The sequence below is a fragment of the Anolis carolinensis genome, chromosome 1 (assembly GCF_035594765.1).
Source record: "Anolis carolinensis isolate JA03-04 chromosome 1, rAnoCar3.1.pri, whole genome shotgun sequence".
NCBI classification, from domain to species: Eukaryota; Metazoa; Chordata; class Lepidosauria; order Squamata; family Dactyloidae; genus Anolis; species Anolis carolinensis.
The window spans coordinates 217579562-217604233 of NC_085841.1; the positions used below are offsets into that span (position 1 = coordinate 217579562).

At 41.2% G+C, this 24672-nt stretch overlaps 1 protein-coding gene across 7 annotated transcripts in view; it reads right to left on the minus strand.

Moving 5' to 3' along the window:
- slc4a10 (solute carrier family 4 member 10) overlaps positions 1 to 24672 on the minus strand; it is a 251477-nt gene that overhangs the window by 50448 nt on the left and 176357 nt on the right. For all 7 annotated transcript variants that reach the window (XM_016996740.2, XM_008118989.3, XM_008118986.3 and 4 more), the window contains 7 exons: positions 23990 to 24147; positions 22328 to 22415; positions 21633 to 21779; positions 18131 to 18231; positions 14774 to 14948; positions 14416 to 14549; positions 11941 to 12186 (listed from right to left, as the gene is read on the minus strand). In XM_016996740.2, the coding sequence (XP_016852229.2) occupies positions 11941 to 12186; positions 14416 to 14549; positions 14774 to 14948; positions 18131 to 18231; positions 21633 to 21779; positions 22328 to 22415; positions 23990 to 24147 (1049 nt within the window). The remainder of the gene's footprint in view (positions 1 to 11940; positions 12187 to 14415; positions 14550 to 14773; positions 14949 to 18130; positions 18232 to 21632; positions 21780 to 22327; positions 22416 to 23989; positions 24148 to 24672) is intronic.

The window sequence follows — 24672 nt, forward strand, 5'->3', positions numbered from 1 at the left end:
AGTAATAGTTTTTATAGTTATAATTCAGCCATCTGCGTTTGTGGGTTTAACTTTTGTGGATTTGATTATTAATGGATTTCATGAATATGTTCTCTAGGAATTGACAATGGAAGTTGGTAAGTAAGTAAGTAAACTTTTATTATGGTCAATGACCAGCTCGTAACAGGGGTACCCTGTACATCCATGTCAAACTTCATTAATAATAAATAATAATAACAAATTAAAAACCATTATAAAATTGAATCATTTACCAATTTAAAATCTAGGCTAAAGACCACATACAAGTAACTATTGAAGCCCAATTAAACCCACGGGATCAACTGGGGCAGTCCCAAGGGAGGGAGTGGGGATGGGAGTTGACCATAAGACATGCTGGGGGATCTAGAGATTCCTAGAAAGAACATATTAATGAGAGAACTTCTAGCGGAAGTTGATCATAGAATTATTCTGGAGGGACTAAAGATTCCTCAAGAAATATTATTTTTGATTTAAAAACTCCACATTTTAATTTTCAGTTTTCCAATTTTTGAAGGGGTTCTGCATCCATAACCACCCCAAAGATGGAGGCCGTACTGTATTATAACTTCATCTTTGATTTCAGTTGCCAGGTATTCCTTTTCTTTGGGAAATGCAGTCTATGATGTTAACAGATAGAGTATCATCTTATATTATTCAAAAGGGTGGTTAACTGTTCTCAATGGTTTACAGAACAATTCTAATTTTTATTATTGCTGCTATTGCTGCTGCTATTTCTGTTGTACGTCACCTTCTACTGAGATGTGGCTTACAAATGTTAAAATACAAAGTCATACATTTAAAAAAACACATTAATTAATGGAATTAAAATTATTTAGAATAAATCCACTAAAAATACCAAGATACATTAAGAACAGCAAATATTACCCTGTAACAATGGTGTCAAACTTGTGGACCTTCAGGTGTTTTGGACTTCAGCTTCCAGAATTTGATATCACTGGACAAGCTGGCTAGAGCTTCTGGGAGTTGAAGACCTAAACATCTAGAGGGCCACAAGTTTGACCACCATGCCTATAAGAAGCCTTGGAAGTCAATGCCTAAGATAGTCACTAGTCAATGGTAGGACAGCAAAGAGGGACCCTTCCTAACCTCCCTAGGAAGAAGTTCAAAATCCTTGGAGTAGCCAATGAGGAGGTCCACTTCTGCATTCTCACCAAACATGCCTACAAAGGTGGTAGATCTTCTGTAGGCTAAAGTCTGCTAGTGGAAGAGCCAAAAAAGGGATGGAAAAGGGATGAGTGAGAGTAAGAAGGCTAGTTACAGTAGACCCACCATCCAAAACAGCAAAGAGTTGGAGCCAGGCAAGCCTACTTATTAATTTCAAAGAATATATAGCTTTCAATGCCTAAATAGCATTAAGGCACCAGATCCTATCTGATTTTGAAAGCAAAGTAGGGTCAGTCATGGTTAGTACAGGATGGAAGGCAGCTAATAAATACCAGATGCTGTGACTATATTTCAGAGGAAGGCAATGGTAAAACTATTTCTGAGTTCTCCTTGCCTAAGAAAACCCTATGAAATTCATGGAGTCACTATAAGTTGCCAGGCAAAAAACAAAAAGGCCCCCAGGGCAGCTGACAAGATCTGTTGTAAGACAGTTCCTGCCCTCAAGCTTACAATCTAAATTTAAGACATGACATACAAATAAAAAGGTACTGTGGGGAAAGAGGGAGGAAATCACATTCATTGTGTATAACTATTATAATAGCATTATAATACTTATCATATACTAGCTTGGGGACCCGGCGGTGCCCGGGTTATTCGTAGACGGCATTGAGTTGTTTTGGATATTTTGAATGGGCCCATTTGTGCAGATCTGTGGCTGATGGGGTTTTCAGTGGGAGGCAATTTGGGTGAAGGTACTGAAAATCCCATAATCCTTTGTCCATCCTCCCCCAAACTGCTGCAGGGTGTAAAGTGTGTCATCTGGGATATGTGTGCTGAGTTTAGTTTAGTTCTGTCGTTTGTGGCAGTTGCAGTGATCTTAGGAAGTGAGTGAAGGTATTGTAAATCCCATCATCCATGGTCCGTTGTCCCCCAAACCACATCAGGATGTAAAGTGGGTGAAAGGAAGTATGTGTGGCACGTTTTGTCTTTATCAGTCATTGTTGTGGGTTGCTGTGGTCTCAGGAAGTGAGTGAAGGTTCTGTAAATCCCATCATCCTTGGTCTGTTGACCCTCAAAGTGCAGGAGGGTCATGTGGGGCATATGTGCCAAGTATGGTTATGATGCCTCATTGGATAGAGTAACAATGGACAGCGGAAGGGAAAACATTTGAAAGTACTGCAGATCCCATCATCCATGGTCCATCCTCTCCCACACCACACCAGGGTGTAAAGTGGGGCACATAGCATCTGTGTGCCAAAATTGGTGTAGTTGTTTCATTCATGCGCGTCTCAATGGTCTGTGGGAGGTGAATCAAGGGAAGGTACTGTAAATCCCATAATCCTTGGTCCATCCTCCTCCAATTGGCACCAGGATGTAAAGGGGGTCCCGGGGGCTCTATGTGCCAAATGTGGTCCAGATCCATCACAGGTGGGCACCACAGTGGTGTGTGGGAGCTGAAGCATTTGAAACTCCTGCAAATCCCATCATCCATTGTCCAGCCTGCACCAAATGGCACCAGGAGATAGAATGGGTCATGGGGGTTATGTGTGCCAAGTTTTATCCTAATCGGTCATTAGTTAGAGGAACAGTGGTCTGACAGAAACAAAGTGTTTGAAAGTACTGCAAATCCCATAATCCTTGGTCCATCCTCCCCCAAACTGCTGCAGCGTGCGAAGTGTGTCGTTTGGGATATGTGTGCCAAGTTTGGGTCTGTTCTGTGATTCGTGGCAGTTGCAGTGGACTCTAGAAGTGGGTGGAGGTACTGGAAGTCCCATAATTCTTGGTCTGTCCTTCCCCAAACTGCCCCAGGACATAAAGGGGGTCATGGAAGTTCTGCGTGCCAAGTTTTGTCCAGATACGTGACTGGTGGGCATTGGAGTGGTCTGTGGAAGGCAAAGCAATTGAAAGGACTGCAAATCCCATCCTCCATGGCCCATCATCTCCCAAACGGCACCAGGACATAAAATGGGTCATAGGGGTTATGTGTGCCAAGTTTGGGCCAGGTCTGTCATTCCTGGCGGTCACAGTTGTCTGTGAAAGTGGGAGCCAATCAGAACGCTGCCACATACTCGCAAACAAACATTGACTTTTATTGTATATATATAGATTGTCCTAGCCCAGCTACCAGGTGCCTTCAAGTCATTCCTGATTTATAATAACCCATAAGTTTTCCTGGGAAGATTTGTTCAAAGGGGGTTTCACTTTGCCTCTCTCTTAAGCAGAGCGAGTGTAACTTGTCACAGTTCAGTCTGGGCCCAGGCATGAAGTTCTTGCGTCTAGTTGTTGCTCTTCTTTTCCCTACAGGGCCAGACCAATGGGAGCTAAAAGGAGAACCTAGGCCAATACATAATACAAAGATGACTGGCTGGGTCTAGTTAGCTCTATATAATCTCCAATATGCTTTGTTGGAAAAAATATTTAGATTCTGCTTAGCTTTAGCTGGCCTAGTGTTGGCTTACCCAATCTTTAGATACACTGGCTAGTTAGGATGGTACCATCATCCCACAAGTAAATCTGTTTAAGATTCTAGCTTAAATCTATTAATTTGCAGTAAATCTGTATATAGGGATTTAGATGTGGATTGTACTGTGGCTTAAATTTAGTTTTATACTAAGATTCCGAAGTCATAGCTATTGTTTGTGCCAACTGTAATTGATAGGATCACAAATAACATTTTACTTAAATGTTATGAACAAATTATAATATGCCACACAACTTCATAATTCTTTGTATGGTTTTGAAAGATGAATAGTGAAGAAGGCTTTTGTAACAGAGTTATAATTTTGGCGTATATACATTCCAAGAATGGTAGAAATTGTTGCAATTTTCCAGAAGATACATACATGCTATTATGCATACATACACACATGACTAAACACACCACTTTGAGAACTATGGTGAGCTTCAAAAGTGTTGGTGATGTGGAACCAAAGACAAGTTTCCACAAGGGAAATAAAATATTAAAAAATTCACTGTTTAGGCTCAAAGCCTTCAGTCTGTCTGGTTTTGATTCTGCATGAGAAATGTCTGATAATTTGACACTGCTTTGCCTTAAGATGCAAAAACAGGGCTGTTTTGTACAAGGGACTGACCACCATAGGTCAAAATTGGCACAGGTAAGACAAACTATTTGGATGCAACCACAGCTAAGTGTGGAAACACATTCTTTGCTTCTAAAAGGCCCCGGCATTTCCAGGGAGCTTTTTCAGAGAACATGAGATGACAAAACCCTTGCCTGAGATGCTGGAGAGTGGCAAATAGTATGTTCTATCTGAGGTGGTATAAAGATACCTTCTCAGGCTTCTTATAATTGGACTGTGGTAATTCCATCCTCACATATCTGAAACAAGCATAATTGCAGTGGCAATAAAAATGTAACTCTGGAAATAGGACATGTGTGCATGATTTCCCCTCTCACTCATGATCATAGAAAATGGACCACATGACATGTGCACAAATATGTATATTTTTCTCTAGAATTAATTTCACGTAGCTATTCAAATGCAATGACTTTGCTGGGCTAACTCACTCTGATTTGCTCAGGGAACAAGTGGAGGTGGTGACGGCCTAGTTCCTTTGACTGCTATTTCAGGAAACAAACTCCCTGAGCCAAGAGTTCATTTGAGTTAAAAGCATTCACCAAAACTGTATATCTAGAGGGACTTTTTGTTGGAGAGTGCTTTTCTGACCCTTCTCTGTTGCAGAGGAGATGCTGACCATTGTGTGCCTCCGGCTGGAATGCACTCTCATCTTTGCCCATGAGAATATTTCTGTTTTCACATTATGTTAGTCTACAGAAACATACTTTTTGATAGATCAGCACACTTTATCCAGCTGTGACTTTAATGGTATTGAACAATAAAGCAACACACACACACACCTGAGCACTTACATTTCTTATCAATTTAACCCCTCAAAGTACAGTTTATTTTGAATGGTTGTATACTGCTCTTTTTCCATGTGATAACTGCACTTAACTATTGGATAACAACTCTTGTGGATATCTTATTACAGTAGAGTCTCACTTATCCAAGCCTCGCTTATCCAAGCCTCTGGATAATCCAAGCCATTTTTGTAGTCAATGTTTTCAATATATCGTGATATTTTGGTGCTAAATTCATAAATACAGTAATTACAACTTAACATTACTGCGTATTGAACTACTTTTTCTGACAAATTTGTTGTATAACATGAAGTTTTGGTGCTTAATTTGTAAAATCTTAACCTAATTTGATGTTTAACAGGCTTTTCCTTAATCCCTCCTTATTATCCAAGATATTCACTTATCCAAGCTTCTGCTGGCCCATTTAGCTTGGATGAGACTCTACTGTACTTTCTAGTCTCTTGCTATTTCCTCTGGAATTGGAGAAAATAAAAGTATCTGAAAGCAATCTCAACTAATAGTCTTATCCATCGCATCAAAATTGCACTATGATGTATAGTTCACTGAACATTGATCAGTCCTTTAGTCTAGATTCAACCCTAGTGTCAACTTAGTTAAACTTAGGTCCCACTGAAATCAACTGTGGGATCTAATCAAGCTCTGGTTCTTTATTCAAATCCATTGTGTGTGAATGCTTGCTGTTAAGACCACACTGATGCAATGACATTTTGCTTTATATGGCATGAGTTATTTGTGTAGTAACTACAGATGGACAAATGGGCAATACAGCATTCCTCTGCCATTCCTTACAACAGAAACCCTGTCCTTGATAAAGGAAATCCACCATAACAAACCAATGGGGAGAAGCCAAGATGGCGCCGGAGTAATCAGACGTGCCTAATTGAGCTCCGGTATCTTTGTTGTTTTTATGTTTTTAAAGTTTTAAAGTTTGCCTTATTTTATCTGGGATTTATAAAGGGATTCAAGGCAGCTAACAATCCACACTAGACAAGTTTAAAAGCAACAGCCAGCCATAGAGGAAGAAAGCTGTTCTGTGTTTGCAGCTTCAAAGTCTTTGAAGTGAAACGGCTTTGGAAGGGTGTGGAGGAGCGTCGGAGTTGTAAGATAAGTTGAACTTTTCCTTGTTTAAGTATGGTTCACACAAGAAAAAATTATAATGAGAAAGCCTTGCCATTACACTCCCTTACAACAGAGAAAAAACAGAGACAAGCCAAGTTGACGCAATTCTTCCCCAAAGAAAAGACTCACCAGGGACGGCAGGAGGTTGTGGATGAGGAGGTTCCAGGGAACGCGAGTGTGGATTTGGAGGTTTTGCCTGCTGAGGACATGGAGGTCTGGCCGAGCAACATTAAAGGGCTTTTGCTGGGAGGGTGTCATGCCGGGGAGTCAGGGAGCGGGAGAAGCCTGGCTGAGGAGATGACTGAGTTTGTGAATCCCAAAGTTGCAGTGAAACAACCCATAAGCTGGAACCCAGCATCAGAAAAGCACCCAGGTCCATGCTTGAAAAAGGGGCATTTCGAACCTTTTACTCCCAAGAATTCCCCACAGCAACATCCCCAACCTCCCCAACTTGTGTTTCAACAAGGAAAAGAAGGGACGGAGGGATACCTGCACCTCGAATCTAAGTTTAATGCTTTTTCAAATGATTTGCTGGTAATAAAGAAATACCTACAAGAAAGCACTGGGCTCCTGTGCACCTTAGCAAGATTACTTAAAGCTGAAGAGTTATCCGGCACCTGTGAATCTAACATGGTAAAGCCAGCAGCAATCAGGCAGGACTTAGCCTCCTCCAGCCCGAAAGAAATAAGAACAAAACAGTCAAAGCTAAATAAAACCAAACAAGTTCCAGTCAACTGCAAGCGCAAAAAAAACCCCAGGAACATTAAAGGAAAGTTGAATCACAAAATTACATGCAAGCAAACAGGGCGCACTAGGTTTTGCAAACGGGGATTAAAAAAACTTCTAGCATTAATCCCACCCTCAAGAACTTCTGCAACAAAAAAGAGGGCAAATAAAAAAGACCCTTCAAAGTGGAGCCACAGTGATTCCAAAGTTGGGAAAATGGATAGAGCCAGAAAATCCAAGCAAGGCCCCCAATACATAAATGTGGCAACACAAACACACTGGGAACCTCAGGACCCCAACACGTCAAGAGAGAAGGATGACAGAAACCCAAAAAAAACAGTGAGAGCAGACGGACCTAAATCGCCAAGGACCAATCAACAAAACTACAGGCAAAAGACAAGCGACAGAGAACATTTTGGGGATAACTGGAACCTGGTCCTCATACCAAACAAGATAGTGTTCATCAAAGTTCCCAAGTCAGGAAAGCTCTCAAGTCTGGATGATCGCAAGTCCCATGTGATAAGTCTTGTGAATACGGTTTTACCAGGGGGGCTGTATAAAACTGATATAGACCAGATTGATCTCTTGTATAATGATCCTTTGTATGCTGATGCCATAGTTTCTTTTACTGACCTAAATATAGCGAAGTTCATCATAAGAGCTAAGGACCTATTTGCAAAAAAGGGCATCACAATAACAAGATTCTTCCAGAAGATCTTCAACCAAGGATCCCCTGAGGGCATAATGGACTCTGAAGAACAACTATCAGCGACGACAGAGAGAAGTGAACAGTTGCAGAGCCCCCTTGAGGTCCAAGCTGCCAGCTCCACAATGGAGGGAAAAAATACCCCCGGCCAGGAAAACCTGTTTTGCCCAGAGGAACAGCTACTGGTTGAGACATATGTGAACCTGCCAGGAAAGGAGCAATGGGCTATTCTAGATAGATTGCAGGCGTTAAGCGGTCACCTAAGAGAAATAATTTCCAAAAGACAGTATTTAAACGATGACGGTCAGATCAGAGCAAGGGTCGGGCAAAGGGAAGTGCAGGATAACATTGACTGGCTGGGGATGAGATTTTTGAACACGGAGGAAAGAGTTGACCCACCCCCTAATCACTTCCCCCTGTCCCCTGAGGTGATAGTGGTGAAACCCCAAACTATTAACCCATGTGTGGCCCATGATAAAGATTTTACTATAGGGCCTTGGGACACACAAACGGGTACTGAAAAAGAGAACAGGGGGCCAATTATTAAAACAGCATGAAGGCCAGACAGGAGGCCGGAAAAGGTAGGGCCTCAGATGCAAACCACAATACCTAGTGGAAATTGTGGTTTGAAACAGACTTCTATCACCCAATTTTTTCCATCTATAGTATCTAAAAAAAAAGAGAAAGTAAAGGCCCTTAAAGAGGGGAACCCTACATACCTATACAAAAATAAAGTCACCCAGTCACATTTAAATAGTTTAGGCCCGAACAATTATATAAAAATGAAAACAGCAAAGGAGCTAAAGATCCTGTCCTGGAACATTGCTGGATGGATGGGAAAACTAGTGGACAAAGAGTTCACAGAATATTTACAGGAGTTCTCTATCATCATGTTACAGGAGACCTGGGTGGAGGATACCCCAAACCTCACTTTGCAGGGTTTTAGGAGTTTTGCAGTGGCTGCCTCGAGGCGACATAAGTGGGGGCGCTGCTGTGGGGGTTTAGCAGTTTTTGTTTCAGTCGAGATAGAAGCTGAATGTCAAATTATGATTAACCACACGAACAATAATGTTTTAGCAGTAGAGATAAAATTCAGGGATAACCAGGTTCTGCTGTGTATTAATGTATACGTGCCCCCAGTAAACTCAACGTCTTCGACCAAAGAGGTTTGGAGGCTACTAGACGCAGCCTTAGGGGACATTACCGCGGACTTGGAAAACACGAACATAGTCTTAGGAGGGGATTTTAACGCAAGGATGGGAAAATCAAATGAGGATCTAGCGCAGCATTTTGGGCTTTATCTAGAGAACCAGTTCTCGCTTGGCAGAAACTCAAGAGACGTGAAAATTAATAAGAATGGGCTGGAACTATTCTTACTAGCCTATAAGCATTTTTTATTAATTATGAATGGTAGCTATTTAGAGGAGTCATCTGGTCTATACACTTACCACTCAGCAAGACGGGGAAGTGTTCTAGATTACTTTATAATCTCAACTGGGTTGTTACCAGCAGTTAAAACCTTTAAAGTGGACATGCGCCCAGAAAGTGACCATCACCCAATCAAATTAATTATAAAAACAGAAGTAGAGCAGGACAGTGCGTCAAATAATTATCCGCTGGACCTGGTCTCCACGGGTCCCAGACAACTCAAATGGTCAGGGCCCATGTGCGAAAAGATGTTAGACCTACTTACCGGACCGACTCTCGAAACTTGCAGAGACAAGATACTCAAAAGCACTATCGACCCAATAGAAGGTTATCAACAAATTATTACCTCCCTCAAACCCCATCTGATTCACTCAGATCCAGCTAAAGACATCAAGCACAGCAAAGGAAGTTGGTTCGATGCAGAATGCAGGAGCCAAAAAAAGACCCTTGTCCGGGCCATTAGAGCAGCCAATAAAAATGGGACCGAACAATCCTATAAAAGTCTGAGTGTAATCCGTTCACAGTATAAATCCCTACTAAAAAAGAAGAAATTCGAATTCAACAGGCAAAATTGGTGCAAACTGGACCTGGCAATTAGGCAAAAGGATGAGGGCAAATTCTGGAACATGGTACATTCTGGGCTAAGGTCCGTGCAACCCCACTTAGATTCCCAAATTTCAGCTCCTACATGGGAAGCCTATTTTGGAGAGGTATTTGACGACCCGGAGGCAGCGGGAGAGGTATCCGAACCTTTTGACGCTCCTGCTTGGCCACCAGTTTCTTCTGAGGAAATGGAAGGCCTACTTCAAAAATTAAAAGCTGGAAAAGCTCCAGGAGAGGACATGCTCCCCCCAGAACTGTTCAAATGTAACATCTCCTGGTGGGCCCCCATCTTGGCCAAACTGTTCACACATATCAACCAGACAGGAATCATTCCGAGTGGGTGGAAAACCAGTATAATTGTTCCACTATATAAAAAAGGTAATAGGACGGACCCCCACAATTATAGACCAATTAGTCTGTTGGATGTAGTATCAAAAATCTATGGTAGCTTTCTGTTAAACAAATTACAGAGTTGGGCGGAGGAAAATAATATTATTGCGGAAGAACAGGCTGGATTCCGTCAAGGCAGAAGCACAATAGATCAATGCTTTGTGCTGTCGCACTTAATCCAAAATAGTCTGAGGAAACCAAAGGGTTGCCTTTACACAGCATTTGTGGATTTCACCTCAGCTTTTGATTTAATTGATAGACAACGTCTGTGGGCAAAGTTGGCAAAAACGAATGTGGACAGACGACTGCTGTTATTATTGCACCAGCTATACTCGGGAACTGATCTAAGAGTGAGGTTAGGGCTATCAGGCAAGCTATCGAACAACATTGAAACCAAAAGAGGAGTGAGGCAAGGCTGCTTGCTTGCACCTTTTTTGTTTATCTTCTACGTGAATAACTTAGTGGCCGAGTTGAGCTCTCCTGAACATTTTCCCCCAGCAGTAGGTAACAGGAGAATCCAAATCCTATTATATGCGGATGATATGGTGCTACTCTCATCGACGCAAATAGGTCTCAGGAGACTTTTGAGGTCACTAAGTAGGATTTGTAAACAAGAGAAGCTGACAATCAATCACTCAAAAACCAAAGTGATGGTATTCTCCAAAAGGAAGCAAAGTCACACCTGGAAATTGGATGGTCACTCAATAGAGCAGTGTGATAGTTTTAAATACCTGGGCTTACACTTCGCATACAACGGTAAATGGAAGAACCATATAGAGGCAGCCAAATTATCTGCCTGGAGGTCAGCGAAAGCAATCCTAGCCTTTGGAAAAACAAAGGGAGGTTCACTGGTTTGTCCCACAGTAAAGATTTTTGCCGCTAAAATTTTACCCCAACTGTTATATGGAGCGGAAATTTGGGGGCAAGGTAACACAGAACAGGTTGAATGCATCCAGAACAAGTTTGCAAGAGCTCTTTTAGCCCTTCCCTCGGGGACCCCAGCCACCTTGTTAAGACTGGAATTAGATCTTCCCTCACTCAAGGCCAGAATGCACAAGCTTAACATCTCGTATGGGAAGAGATTGCTAGGAATGGAGGAGGAGAGCATAGCAAAGCAATGCTTGAGGGAACAGTTTAAACGGGGAGGTTGGGTGCAATCCTGGCTAGCCTTGCTCCATCAATATTTTGACGGGTCAATAACAACTCTAATGCAGCTAGACAGGAAGGCGATTAGGGACAATATCTTTGAGAAGGATGCAGCCGACAATTTAGAGATTAGTAAAAAGCAAAGTTTTTCTATATGGTATCCCAGACTAAAGAGTGACCAATACTGCCAACAATACCTTCAAGACCTAACGTCAGCTGAGTTGAGGAAAGCCTTTACAGCCCTGCGTTTCCAAACAATGCCCTCAAACTGGCTAGAAGGGAGATACAGAGGGATCCCTCATGCCCAAAGGCTTTGCATTTGTGGCGCCGGGGAAAAAGAAGATCTAACTCACTATCTATTGTACTGCCCTTTGTATAATGACCCCAGAAAAAATCTCCTGGGAACACTTCTTAAAGAAAGGGCAGCATGGCAAGAACCTGCCGTGATTGGTGCCTTACTAGCAGATTATGATAAAAATATAACACTAAAAGTAGCCACATTTGCAATCGCTGCCCAAAAGATCAGAGATAGAGTAGCAAAAACCTCGCCGGAGACCAGATAGGGAAAGGGAGATGGTTAAGGAGGTCACAGACTAGACTCTGTTATTGCTAGGTTTCTGCCAGCAAAATTTTAAAGTACTAGTTTTTAAATCTTGAACGGGTTTTGCTTTACATTGGAATGTTTTTATAAAGGTTGTATGTTATTGATGTCATGGCCTATGGCTAGTGCAATAAACTTTATTGATTGATAACAAACCAATGCAAATGTACTTACGAGTATTGTGTCAGTAGCTGCAAATTGTTATGCATGTTGATTGGATATGTCTCGCTGAGATGAAAGAGTTTCTCTAAGGCCTCATAAATGAAAATGATGCAGATAAGGGATGCAAAAGCTTCTTCCGTAAAGCGAGTAATGTAGCAGACGAGGGAACTTGCATCTGTTGCAACCAGAATGAGGCACAGAGTTGCTGTCCATAAGCCAATACTCGCTCTCAAAGAAAGGTAAGATAGCCCATAATCTCTATAAACACATGGTGGAAAGAAAATATTGCAATAGTTCAATATTTCAGTATCATTTCGTAAAAAATCATGGATCCAAAAACAAAAGAATGGAAAAGAACAGCTGTTTCAGGGAAGCATAACAAGGCAAATAGATGCATATGACACTGTATACATAATCAATGGGATGCCATAAACTGTGTTGTCGTAATAAGGCTGTAAGTTGTATTTGGTGCTTAGAAACTGACCTTCTCTGATGCTTCTGTCACATAATAATAATAATAATAATAATAATAATCATCATCATCATCATCATCATCATCATCATCATAAAACTTTATCTCCCCGAAGGGACTCAGTACGGTTTCCAACATAGATAAAACATTCAATTATCAACACAAAAACATACAAACACAACCATAATAAAACATCAACATAATTACTATTGACACAACATACTTATGTAGAATTAAAAACCACTTCAATGCTGACCCATTGGGTGAAGTTCAACTACCAATGGACAAGATTCCAGGTAGGGGCTAGACACTATGGGAAGCCGGGCCAGGGCTAGTGCAACGAAGTAATATAGAGATGGGGGTGGGTAAAGTGCAAGCTGGTGGGTAAAGTGCAAACTGGGTTTCTCGATCTCACTGCCTGTAGAGCAGCTATAAGAGGGTTAGACTAGTCCAACGATGTGTGGTAGGGCCAGGGAGGTAGGTAAAGTGCAAGCAGGGTCCTAGCTGGTGGCCAGGGTAGGATCTGGAGCTAATAATTTTCAAAGGCCTGTTGGAACCACCAGGTTTTCAAGTCCCTGTGGAAGGAGGATAGTGAAGGGGCTTGCCTTATCTCCCTGGGGAGGGTGTTCCAAAGTTGGGGGGCCACTATTGAGAAGGCCCTCTACCTTGTCCCCACGAACCGCTCTTGGGACAGTGGTGGGAGTGAAAGGAGGGCCTCCCTGGAGGATCTAAGAGTCCGTGTTGGTACATAGGGGGAGATGCGATCACGGAGATAGGCGGGACCCGAACTGTTTAGGGCTTTATAAGTCATTATCTGTACCTTGAATTGGGCCCAGAAACTTATCGGCAACCAGTGGAGCTGTTTCAATAGGGGTGTTGTACGTTCACTATAATTAGCTCCAGTTAAAAGCCTGGCTGCGGATCTTCGTACTAGTTGGAATTTCCGGGCTGTCTTCTAAGGTAGGCCCACGTAGAGCACGTTGCAATAATCCAATCTGGATGTAACCAAGGTGTGGACCACTGTGGCCAAGTCAGATTTCACAAAGTATGGTCGCAGCTGGCACACAAGCTTTAATTGTGCAAAGGCCCTCCCGGCCACCACCGACACCTTAGTATTAAGCGTCAGCTCTAAGTCCATGAGGACCCCCAAACTCTGGAGCTGGGTCCTCAGGAGGAGTGTAACCCCGTCGAGCACAGGCTGCTACCCAATACCCCGATCGACCCCACGACTGACCTGGAGGACCTCTGTCACACATATACACCTACATCAGCTTTGGACTGAATTGTAAATAGATTCCTGGAACTAATTAATTACAGTCAGAGAAATAAATTCACATTAAGAATTATATGCACCAACGGCACTCTCCTGCCTTCAAGAAATTCCCTATTCAACATGAACAAATCTGCTCTGTCAAAGCAAAAGGCCCTCATCTTGCTCTGACCAAAAGCACCAGGAGTCCTGAAATAGAGAATAAATTTAATAATAAAACTTTATTTATATACCACCCTATCTCCCAGAAGGGACTCAGGGTGGTTTACAACAAAGATACAGACATACAATACACAACAATATAAAAACACATTATTACACAAAAATAAAATTTACACTAAAATAACAATCAGTAAAATCACAGCAACTTCCAATTGGGGTCAATAATGTTGTAGGTAACATAATGAAAACCGTGAAGTATGACATCTAAACTAAACAAAACAACTCATAGAATAAGCTTCTAAATTTTATAGTATTTTAGGGAAAACAGGGACAGTGCCTTGTGGCCAGCCAGAGCACCAAGAACATATTGTACTGAATAATTCCTGGTCCTATGCAACAGTAGAGAGAAGCCAAAGTATGTATATTTTAGACAACAAAAAGAAAACACATAATTATTACGAATGCTGCAGATCATACAAAATTGATCTGTTTTTAGATGTTGATTATTTCTAGGCTAAAAGGAAAACAAGACAGAAATACTGAAAAACCCCAAGTTAAAAAAACAAACAAGCATGGTACTTACTTGCAAAATTTGAATAATATCTTTTCAAAGACCAGAACTGGTCCTGTGCTGCCCAAGATGGTAAGTGGCTGCCCACCAAAAAGTGAGTAGGCGATTCCAGTCATAGACGCACCAAACAGAGATTCTATTGCACTCTGTGTGTGGAAAAAATGCACAATGAGAAAGTTAGAGCAAATATTTCTTAGCAAAAGAGCTCTTGTAACTTTGAGGAGGGGGATTTGTTTTGTTTTAACAAATGCAACATTCCAAATGTGTTTGCTGTTTTCAATGAATCATTCATGCGTAGAAAATGCCAATCATCTATCAAAAAGATACAAAATATGCAAAATGCGAATGCTGATTAAAGAACAACACATACTATACGACCTTCCGTCGCTTCTCCCAGAAGACCGCCGAACGTGATAACAGGAGACATACACGCACAGTAGAGAAACAGAAATGATGCGAGACACTGCAAACTGAATGCGTCCGTGAAGTCACTCAAAAAGAATGGCACTTTCCTCTTGATATCTAAAATTAAGCCTCCAAAAAGCCTACAAGAATAAAAAAGAAAGACTTTAACCAAAACTTGCTCCTTAATTTTGAAATGCAATTAAACTTACTGCTCCCATCATGTTCACGCTTTAAAAAGCCATTTAAATTTACTCCTGGTGTTCATTTTTATTTTTAAAAGACATGAAGCAGATGAACCCTTTCTGAAAATGATCCTAACATGCTCATACATGGTTTTCCCTTCCTGTCCTTTAATTATTTCTACAGCAGTCCATGTAATAGAAGTGTTCTATGTACAAAATCTGGCTTTACATTATACTATTTGCTTTGAGGTGTCCTCTTCTCTGGTAACAGCCTTGATGAACTTTCTTTATAGATGCTTCACTGCAGGACGGTGCAATGTCTTGAAAATTAACCTTGAGCATATATGTCCTTTACTTTTATCTTTTTATTGATTATATACAAACCATGGCTAAAAAAAATTGTTTCATAAAAGAAAGAAAGCAGAAAGGGTGGGGGATTGTTTTCTGTGTATATTAATCTCTAATCGGTTTAAGTAAACTTTTGTAAACCATTCACATCAGATACAAAGATTTCATGGCCACCCGTGTTAAAATGCTTAAAGCAGACCAGGCAATGGCCATATCACCACAGAAGTAACAGATAAATGGCATGATAGTAACTTTTTCAGTTCAGTATTTTTGTGTGTGTCAGGAGCGACTTGAGAAACTGCAAGTCGCTTCTGGTGTGATTCAGTATAATTCAAGGAAAGGCAGATATTAAAATTGCAAGACCCACTTTATATATTTTTCTCTCTCTAAGACTCTAAGGTTTCACCTGTTTTGGGTAAAAATATCAATATATCTGGAAGAATCTCCCATCTTGTCACTCATTGGTCATGTGCCATCTACCTGCCTGGCCATAAATCAGAGTGGGGATCAAGCAAATGTTGTTGAAAGTCAAACCCCCATCAGCCCTTGCCAATAATCCTGGGATTAGCAGTCCAACAACTTCCAGAAAGGCTCATTTTGTCAACCATGGCTACATGCTGATGTCAAGTGTCAGGTGCCTACATTGTGTGTGCTGCCTTATTGGTATATGGCACAAGCAGTCATGCACATGCATGGAGCAAGTCTTCCACTTCAATTTCTGAACACACCTATTTGTCATGGGTGGATTAAACATCAAGAAAGAGCTCTCTCTGTGCATCTCTACAAAGGCAGTACTTCAGACAGGCATAACAAGATGAATTCCTCTCATCAAATAATCTATATCATGTGCAACACAAAATATTGTATATGAAAACCTTTTTGTTATTATGCTATGATGGGGTATGTGCTGTGTTAAAATATTAATTGGCACAAATTTTCAATGTGGCCTTGCAGGGGGGAGAAAGTCTCTGGCAGCAGGGGAGGAGAATGACTCTCCATCACATCCCCATGCAGCCTGGAAAGGTACAGACTACAGGCTACAGATGTCCACGATCCCTTCCTGACTCTCCATCTCCTTGAAATTGGGAGGATGATAAGGAAGTCAATTGAGGACCAGAGGTTATAGCAGGCATGGGCAAACATCAGCCCTCCAGGTGTTTTGGACTTCAACTCCGGCTGTTAGGAATTGTGAGAGTTGAAGTCCAAAATACCCGGAGGGCCAAAATTTATCCATGCCTGGCCTATAGCCTTCCACAATCATTATCTGAGTCCTCACCACTCATCTATCTGGCTGCCAACCTGGCACGGAGGAGAATGGCAAGTGAGGATTGGGGAGCTCTAGCCTCATCATCTGTGTTCTGCTAAGTGTCTGCACAGCAATGCAGACACCAGCTAGCAGACTACAGAACATAATAATAATAATAATAATAATAATAATAATAATAATAATAATAATTATTATTATTATTATTATTATTATTATTATTATTATTTTCCTTGACAAAATTGAAGGAAAAGCTGATTCATTGACAAAATTGAAGGAAAAGCTGATAAGGAGAAGACCTGGCTATGGCTCACGAATAGGACCCTGAAGAAGGAGACAGAAGGCCTGATCCTTACAGTCCAGGAGCAAGCCATCAGAACAAATGCAATTAAGGCCAAGATCGAAAAATCAGCTGATGACCCAAAATGCAGACTGTGCAAGGAAACCGATGAAACCATTGATCATATCCTCAGCTGCTGTAAGAAAATCGCACAGACAGACTACAAACAGAGGCACAGCTATGTGGCCCAAATGATTCATTGGAACTTATGCCTCAAGTACCATCTCCCAGCAGCAAAGAACTGGTGGGATCACAAACCTGCAAAAGGATTGGAAAATGAGCACGCAAAGATACTGTGGGACTTCCGAATCCAGACTGACAAAGTTCTGGAACACAACACACCAGACATCACAGTTGTGGAAAAGAAAAAGGTTTGGATCATTGATGTTGCCATCCCAGGTGACAGTCGCATTGACAAAAAACAACAGGAAAAACTCAGCCGCTATCAGGACCTCAAGATTGAACTTCAAAGACTCTGGCAGAAACCAGTGCAGGTGGTCCCGGTGGTGATGGGCACACTGGGTGCCATGCCAAAAGATCTCAGCCAGCATTTGGAAACAGTAGATATTGACAAAATTACAATCTGTCAACTGCAAAAGGCCACCCTACTGAGATCTGCACACATCATCTGAAAATACATCACACAGTCCTAAACGCTTGGGAAGTGTTCGACTTATGATTTTGTGATATGAAATCCAGCATGTCTATCTTGTTTGCTGTGTCATACAATAAAATAATAATTTTATTTTTATACCCCGCCCCATCTCCCCAAGGGGACTTGGGGCAGCTTACATGGGGCCAAGCCCAGGCAAAACAGACAATATAAAACATAACGATAACACAAATCAATCAACAATAAAGCAAGTCATAAAACTAATAAAATCATATAAAACAAACATGCTTGATAAAATCCTGGGTTGGCTCCTAAAAAGAACTGGGCCATAAAAGTGCTAGTAGTATCAGATACAGTCGAGGAGAGGACAACAACAAGGATCCTCTTCACTGGACTATCTCTACTGCACTCCCGGCTTGGGAGAATAAGAAATATGTGAGCCTATGGTGGGAGAAGTGGTAAGTCTGAGAAAAGGACTTGATGACAATTATTTTGTTGGGGTTTTCAGACACTTCTTCATTTTCCCCTCATGTTCAAGCACTCAACCATTATCTCCATTGCTATTTGTTACTAACTTTCCAGTACGTTGCAATTCTGGCCCTGAGTGTCCTCCAAGTGGCTCTGGGTCTCCATGGGCAGCAGTTCCATTTGGCACGCTGGGAATCTTACGCTTTTCCTAAACGGAATAAAGAGATATTATTTCTGTGCTTTCCTTCCCTCCCTCCATCCCATTTCAAATCACTGACTGGAAAGGAAACGGCTAAGGTCAGTTAGCAGGTTGTTCATGCTTCAAGAACTCTTTTACAGTTTTTCTTCACAAATGATAGAAATCACACAACAGAGTGTTTAATCTGTAAGGACTGTTGGCATCTGGATAGGCCATCCACAATTTGACAGGAGCAGCTTGAAAACAGCAAGGACAGGAGGAGCCTGCTTATCAATTAATAACACCCCTCTCAGCTTTAGCACCAGCCCTGCCACAGGAAAGGCACCCGTCTTTGTTAACACTTGGCAGCTTGGCTAGAAAAAGTGGCAACTAGATTTTTAAAAGAAGGATTGCAGAATGTATCTGTACTACACAGTCATAGCAGTGTCATCCCACTATAACTGCCATGGTTCCATCCTATATATATATATAAACCTGGGATTTGTAATATATAGGCTCCTTCCACACAGCTGAATAAAATCCCACATTTCCTGCTTTGAACTGGAATATATGGCAGTGTGAACTCAGATAACCCAGTTCAAAGCAGATATTATGGGATTTTCTGCCTTGATTTTCTGGGATATATGGCTGTGTGGAAGGGCTCATAGAGGGACTTAGAATTTATTACCATAGAAAGATATTGGCTTGATGGCTGCTGATGGGTGACATGCTGTTAAATCAGAGCATTCCATGCTAAAAACCACAGAATTCCATAGAATAGGAACACAGATGTTTATGTGGGAAGTGCACACATGCTTTGAGTCATGGCTTTCCTCCTCCACAGCTCCTCATTGGTTCTTAGCATATAGCAACTACTGTGCTAGAACTGAGTCATAGTTTGGGGGTTGAGGACAAGACAGTAAGAGGTAGGACCTTTTGGCATGTTACCAACATTACTATTTTGGACTAGAACTCCCAGAATCTCCAGAGATATGGTCCAATGAACTACCCTTTCCAAACTCAGCATTTTCACTCAGATCCACTGTCATCTCCACCCCTCTTCTATTTTCATGTTAGGTCAGAAGCATTTAGTTAGAAGATCCATGAAGTGACATGGACCCGACAAGAAAGGGCATGAAGTGGAATTGAGGCATAAAAACACTTCATGCATCAACCCCATCACTATTTATTAAATGTCATCAGGAATGGGATCCAACTCTGTGTCAACCAAATTAATGGTGACATGACTTTCCGAATTCATGGAAAAAACTTGTTTCAGGTAACAATGAACTCCAGATGAGGCACAATCAGAGATGGGAGAATTATGAAGCATTGTCACATTAAAATACAACAATGTGGGTTTTATTAAAACATTGCAATGATTAATTACGACGGTAAGGTAGAAGTAAAGGTTTTATATATCTGTGGAACGTCCAGGGTGGGGGAAGGAACTCTTGTCTATTGGAGGCCAGTGTGAAAGTTTTAATTAACAACTCTAACAACTATCATGTCAGACTACACAGAGAAGCCACTGAAATCCACAAGCATGTGGACAATTTCAACAGAAAGGAGGAAACCATGAAAATGAACAAAATCTGGCTACCAGTATTTAAAAAGTCTAAAATCAGAACAGTAAATAAGGAACAACACTCTGAAAACAGGGGAATTCCAGACATGAATCAATCAGGGGCAGCTAACACCTCTGAACAAAATATTCCCCCAGGCAGGAAGAAGCCAGGACATGAATCTGGCAAGGCCATTAATGCTAATCAAGGCGATTAATTAAAATATTCAAACTGGGCTCCAGCAGACAAGAGTTCCTTCTCTCATCATGGACCTTCCACAGATATATAAACCTTCCTTGCTTAGTTTTTTCCAACATACTTCACAACCTCTGAGGATGCCTGCCATAGATGTGTCAGGAGAGAATGCCTCTGGAACATGGCCATACAGCCTGGAAAACACACAACAACTCCATACCCAGCTCTATCTCTCCTGAATTGCTATCTAGATGCTATAAATTCCTATATGCAAGTGAACAGATTCAGGCTTAATTCAGACAAGATGGAAATGCAGCAGGTTAGTAGAAAAACCAATATGGGATTGGGATCACAGCCATTTCTGGATAGGTTGCATTCCCTCTGAAATATCAGGCTGGTGGCTTGGGGTTCCAGAGAACCAAAGCTCTTAAATCCAGTTCTAGTTCTGGAATGCTAGGTTCGTGTAGTGGTCAGGACCACCTTTGCTCTAATTCTGTGCCTGCTGTGGGCTTTTCTTGGAGAAAGTAGAACTAGCCATAGTGGTTCATTTCTTATCTCCAATTAGACTACTATAATGTGCTCTGAGTGGGACTGCCCTTGAAAATGTTTTGAAGCTGCAACTAGAACAAAATGCCACAGACAGACTTGTGATAAGTATGCATTTTAGAGACCATATAACACCATGTAACATTTAATGATGGTCAGTCATATCCATGCTTTCAGGTAACCGCACTCGAGCTGGGGACATATCCCCCATTGTTTCAGTGGTCTTGCTGTACATATTTTTGAAATCAGAAAACAGTATCAACAGAGCCATGTAACATATGGCACCTTGGATAAGAGAGGTCCATAGTATTTTATATGTTGTTGGATTGTCACTACCTCTAGCATTGTCAATCAACATTTTGCACGTTCTCTGCCATATACAATAATATAACAATAAAGGTAAAGGTAAAAGTTTCCCCTCATGTTAAGTCGTTGTGACCGACTCTGGGGGTTGGTGCTCATCTCCATTTCTAAGCCGAAGAGCCGGCGTTGTCCATAGACATCTCCAAGGTCATGTGGCTGGCATGACTGCATGGAGCGCCGTTACCTTCCCGCCAGAGCGGTACCTATTGATCTACTCACATTTGCATGTTTCGAATTGCTAGGTTAGCAGGAGCTGGGGCTAACAGCGGGTGCTCATTCCGCTCCCGGGATTTGAACCTGGCACCTTTCGGTCCTCAAGTTCAGCAGCTCAGCGCTTTTAACACACTGTGCCACCAGACGCCCCAATATAATAATAATAAAACTTTATTTGTATCCCGCCCTATCTCTCCATGGGCGGTTGGGATGAGAATGAATTCAAAAACGTTATCAACACAGGGTCAATGGGAAATCGCTACTGGAACCAAATCCATTTGATTTTCCTAGTAGAAACTTTCACTGCTATCATAGATTATGGAAATGTCCATTCTGTGAACTAAAATTCTGATCAATTGTTTGCGCAGGATTAATTTTTTTTCACAAAACATGGACAACAAGAGAACACTTTTTTCACAAAATGTGGACAACAAGTAGAAAAGTTTGTCTGGTATTCTTATTACAAGTTAATAAACAATTCTACAGTTTTAAATCATTGCCACTTAAGTAGATACATCTATGATCGAGTAATGTGAACTTTACACCCACCTGGGAAGGGATGTTTTTGGGAGGTTCTATACGAATTGCTGGGTCCCACTCTCCAGGAGGAAGAACAGTCACCTGATCAAGAAACTCATCGATTCCAGCAAGCAAGTCATTCCGATCTTTAGCTTTGTATGCAACATCATGAAATACCTGTGAGAGAAAACATTAAATCCATCAGATATTATAGTGGTTTTCAACTTTTAGCTGATCCTTTGGATTCCAACTCCAAAAAGCTCCAGCTAGCAGTATCAAAAGTCAAGGATTGTGGAAATTGAAGCTCTGAAATATCTAGAATACTAAAGGTTGAGAACACTGTTTTAAAAGGTGAAAGCATAAAATAAACTCGTAAACAAATGGTTGATTGGTTCTCATTGAAGCATACAACCTATTTCATTGCAAGTTTTCAGTGTAACCCATTGTGGAAAATGAACTCGTACTTTGTCTTTGGTTTGTGTTTGCTTTTTATCTTTCAAATGGTCCCAAATTTTGATTTAAACAAATTGCTGTTTAATTATGTGAGTTTTTAAAACTATACCAGGAGGTAAAATTAAATCTTAACACAAGAAGCTTTATAACTTTGAATGCGATTTCCTGCTTCTTCGCAGGGGGTTGGACTGGATGGCCCATAAGGTCTCTTCCAACTCTACGATTCTAAGGGTGAAATCAATCTGAACCAACTACCATTAACCGATAAATACCTCATCTGTCATTAATGTTCCAATTGACCTTCCAATCTCATGGTACTGTTGGCCTTTTCCTAGAGGTCCCAGGAGAATGAATAAAAATCTACAAATGAAGAAAAAACAAAACTATTCAGAGGATATTTATTTCAAAGAACTCTAGCACTTGAACCAATCTGCAAGAAATGATGACTTATCTTACATGGTTATTTAAAAACTTAGGGAGCTTCAATACAATATATTTTTTTAAAATGATGCATCATATAAATATATTTTAAATGACCATGTCTGGACTATAGTTTTGTCTCCACATTCCACATCCTCCCACAACTGGAAGCTGTCAAGCTCTGTTCTCATTTAAGGGTGGGAAAGAGAAGGAGGGACAATTCAGATGAGGGAAAAGTTATTTTTGGGAGGTAATAAAACAGTGGTTCTCAACCTGTGGGTACCCAGATGTTTTGGCCTTCAACTCCCATAAATTGTAACAGCTGGTAAACTGGCTGGGATTTCTGGGAGTTGTCAGCCAAAATACCTCGTGGCCCACAGGTTTAAAACCACTGTAATAAAGGTTCAATTCCAAAATAATACTAGTGGGAACTAGATTTCTTTTAAAAAAGTAAATGCAGTCACTCCCCTTTTTTCACATTGTGGGACAATATAAACACTGCCCTCATATGAATGAACGACTTTTTTCTAGAAAAGGGGACAATCAAATAGCCACAAGAGCTTATGGTCTGGCTCTTAACCCCTCTGCACATTTGGAGCAAAAACACAGTAAGGAAGAATATCAGCCTGAGCTTTGCTCCCAGTTTTATTACAAAGAGAAATCAGGAAAGGAGAAGACACCACACTCAAGCCTCACAAACCAAGTTTGGAACAATATATTCTTCAGTACTGAAACCTTTTGTGCACATTTGGAAGGTATCCACACCGACCTGTTATAGCCCTTTGATGGCATTTTAAATTCCACAATTTCTTCTTAGGCAATCTTGGGATTTATAGTTTGGTAGGGTACTGAGCCCCGATGGAGCAGTGGGTGAAACCACTCAGCTGCTGAACTTGCTGACCGAAAAGTCGGCAGTTCGAATCCGGGGAGTAGGGGTGAACTCCCACTGTTAGCCCCAACTTCTGCCAACCTAGCAGCTCGAAAACATGCAAATGTGAGTAGATCAATAGAGACCACTTCTGCGGGAAGGTAACGACACTCCATGCAGTCATGCCAGCCACATACACTGGAGGTGTCTACGGACAATGCTGGCTCTTCGGCTTAGAAATGGAGATGAGCATCACTCCCAAGTTGGACACGACTAGACTTATTGTCAATGGTAAACCTTTGCCTTTAGGGATTTATCTATTAGTGAATTCTGAATAACAGGATTAGAGCCCTCTGGCCAATAAACGGGTAGGTTGGTGGTCACTACACCAATGGTTCTCAACCTGTGGGTTCCCAGATGTTTTGGCTTTCAACTCCCAGAAATCCTAACAGCTGGTAAACTGGCTGGGATTTCTGGGAGTTGTAGGCCAAAACACCTGGGGAACCACAGGTTGAGAACCAGTGGACTACAGCATCTCAAATTCGATATATCTCCTATTAAAGCTCCAAACCTTGTCCATTTGAGTGCAGATTTGGAATCAACAATGGCACCTTTCATTTCTTTCTTAGCCTGGGTTACAAATTACCTTGTCGGAATTGGAACCTCTGCCAGTCCCGAAAGCAGTACGGCAGGAGACAACCTAACAAAAGCCACTACCGCACGTTCCAGGAATTCAAGCTCACCGACCAAAATGTTTGAAGCCTCAGCTCCAGGAGGGATCTTTTTCATGAAATGCAGATCAACCTGATCATTTAAAGAAAAAGAAAATCACACAGGGGGAAAGCCTATATGGGAAATAGCAAAGAGAACTTAATAGATGTAAAGGCTACTTTTTGCCTTAGTATTTTGCAGCATGGATCATTAATCACAGAACAACTTAGATAAGCACAAATATTTATCAGTAACCATACAAGCGCTCATAAATTAATTGTAAAGGTCAGTCAATTAAAATAATTGCAAGTTTAGAATGTCCAGCAATTGATCAAATAAGTCATTAGCCATCTGAAACAGGCACTTTTTAATGAACACATCTTTGTTTAAGTCATGAAATGCAGTGCAAGAAAAAAAACACCAAGGATTTTCTATATCTTAAAGGCATTGGTGTTGGTGCTTTCTTAAAGGCTGCTTGGTACTATGAGTATTGTGAAAAAGCTCTTTACGTTTCATGGTGCTGCCTTGAGGCAAGTACTGTTTAAATTTTAAAGCAGTCAAGTTTAAATGTTCACATTTAAAATTTAAACCTTAATAGTTTAAAACTCTTTAAAGCAC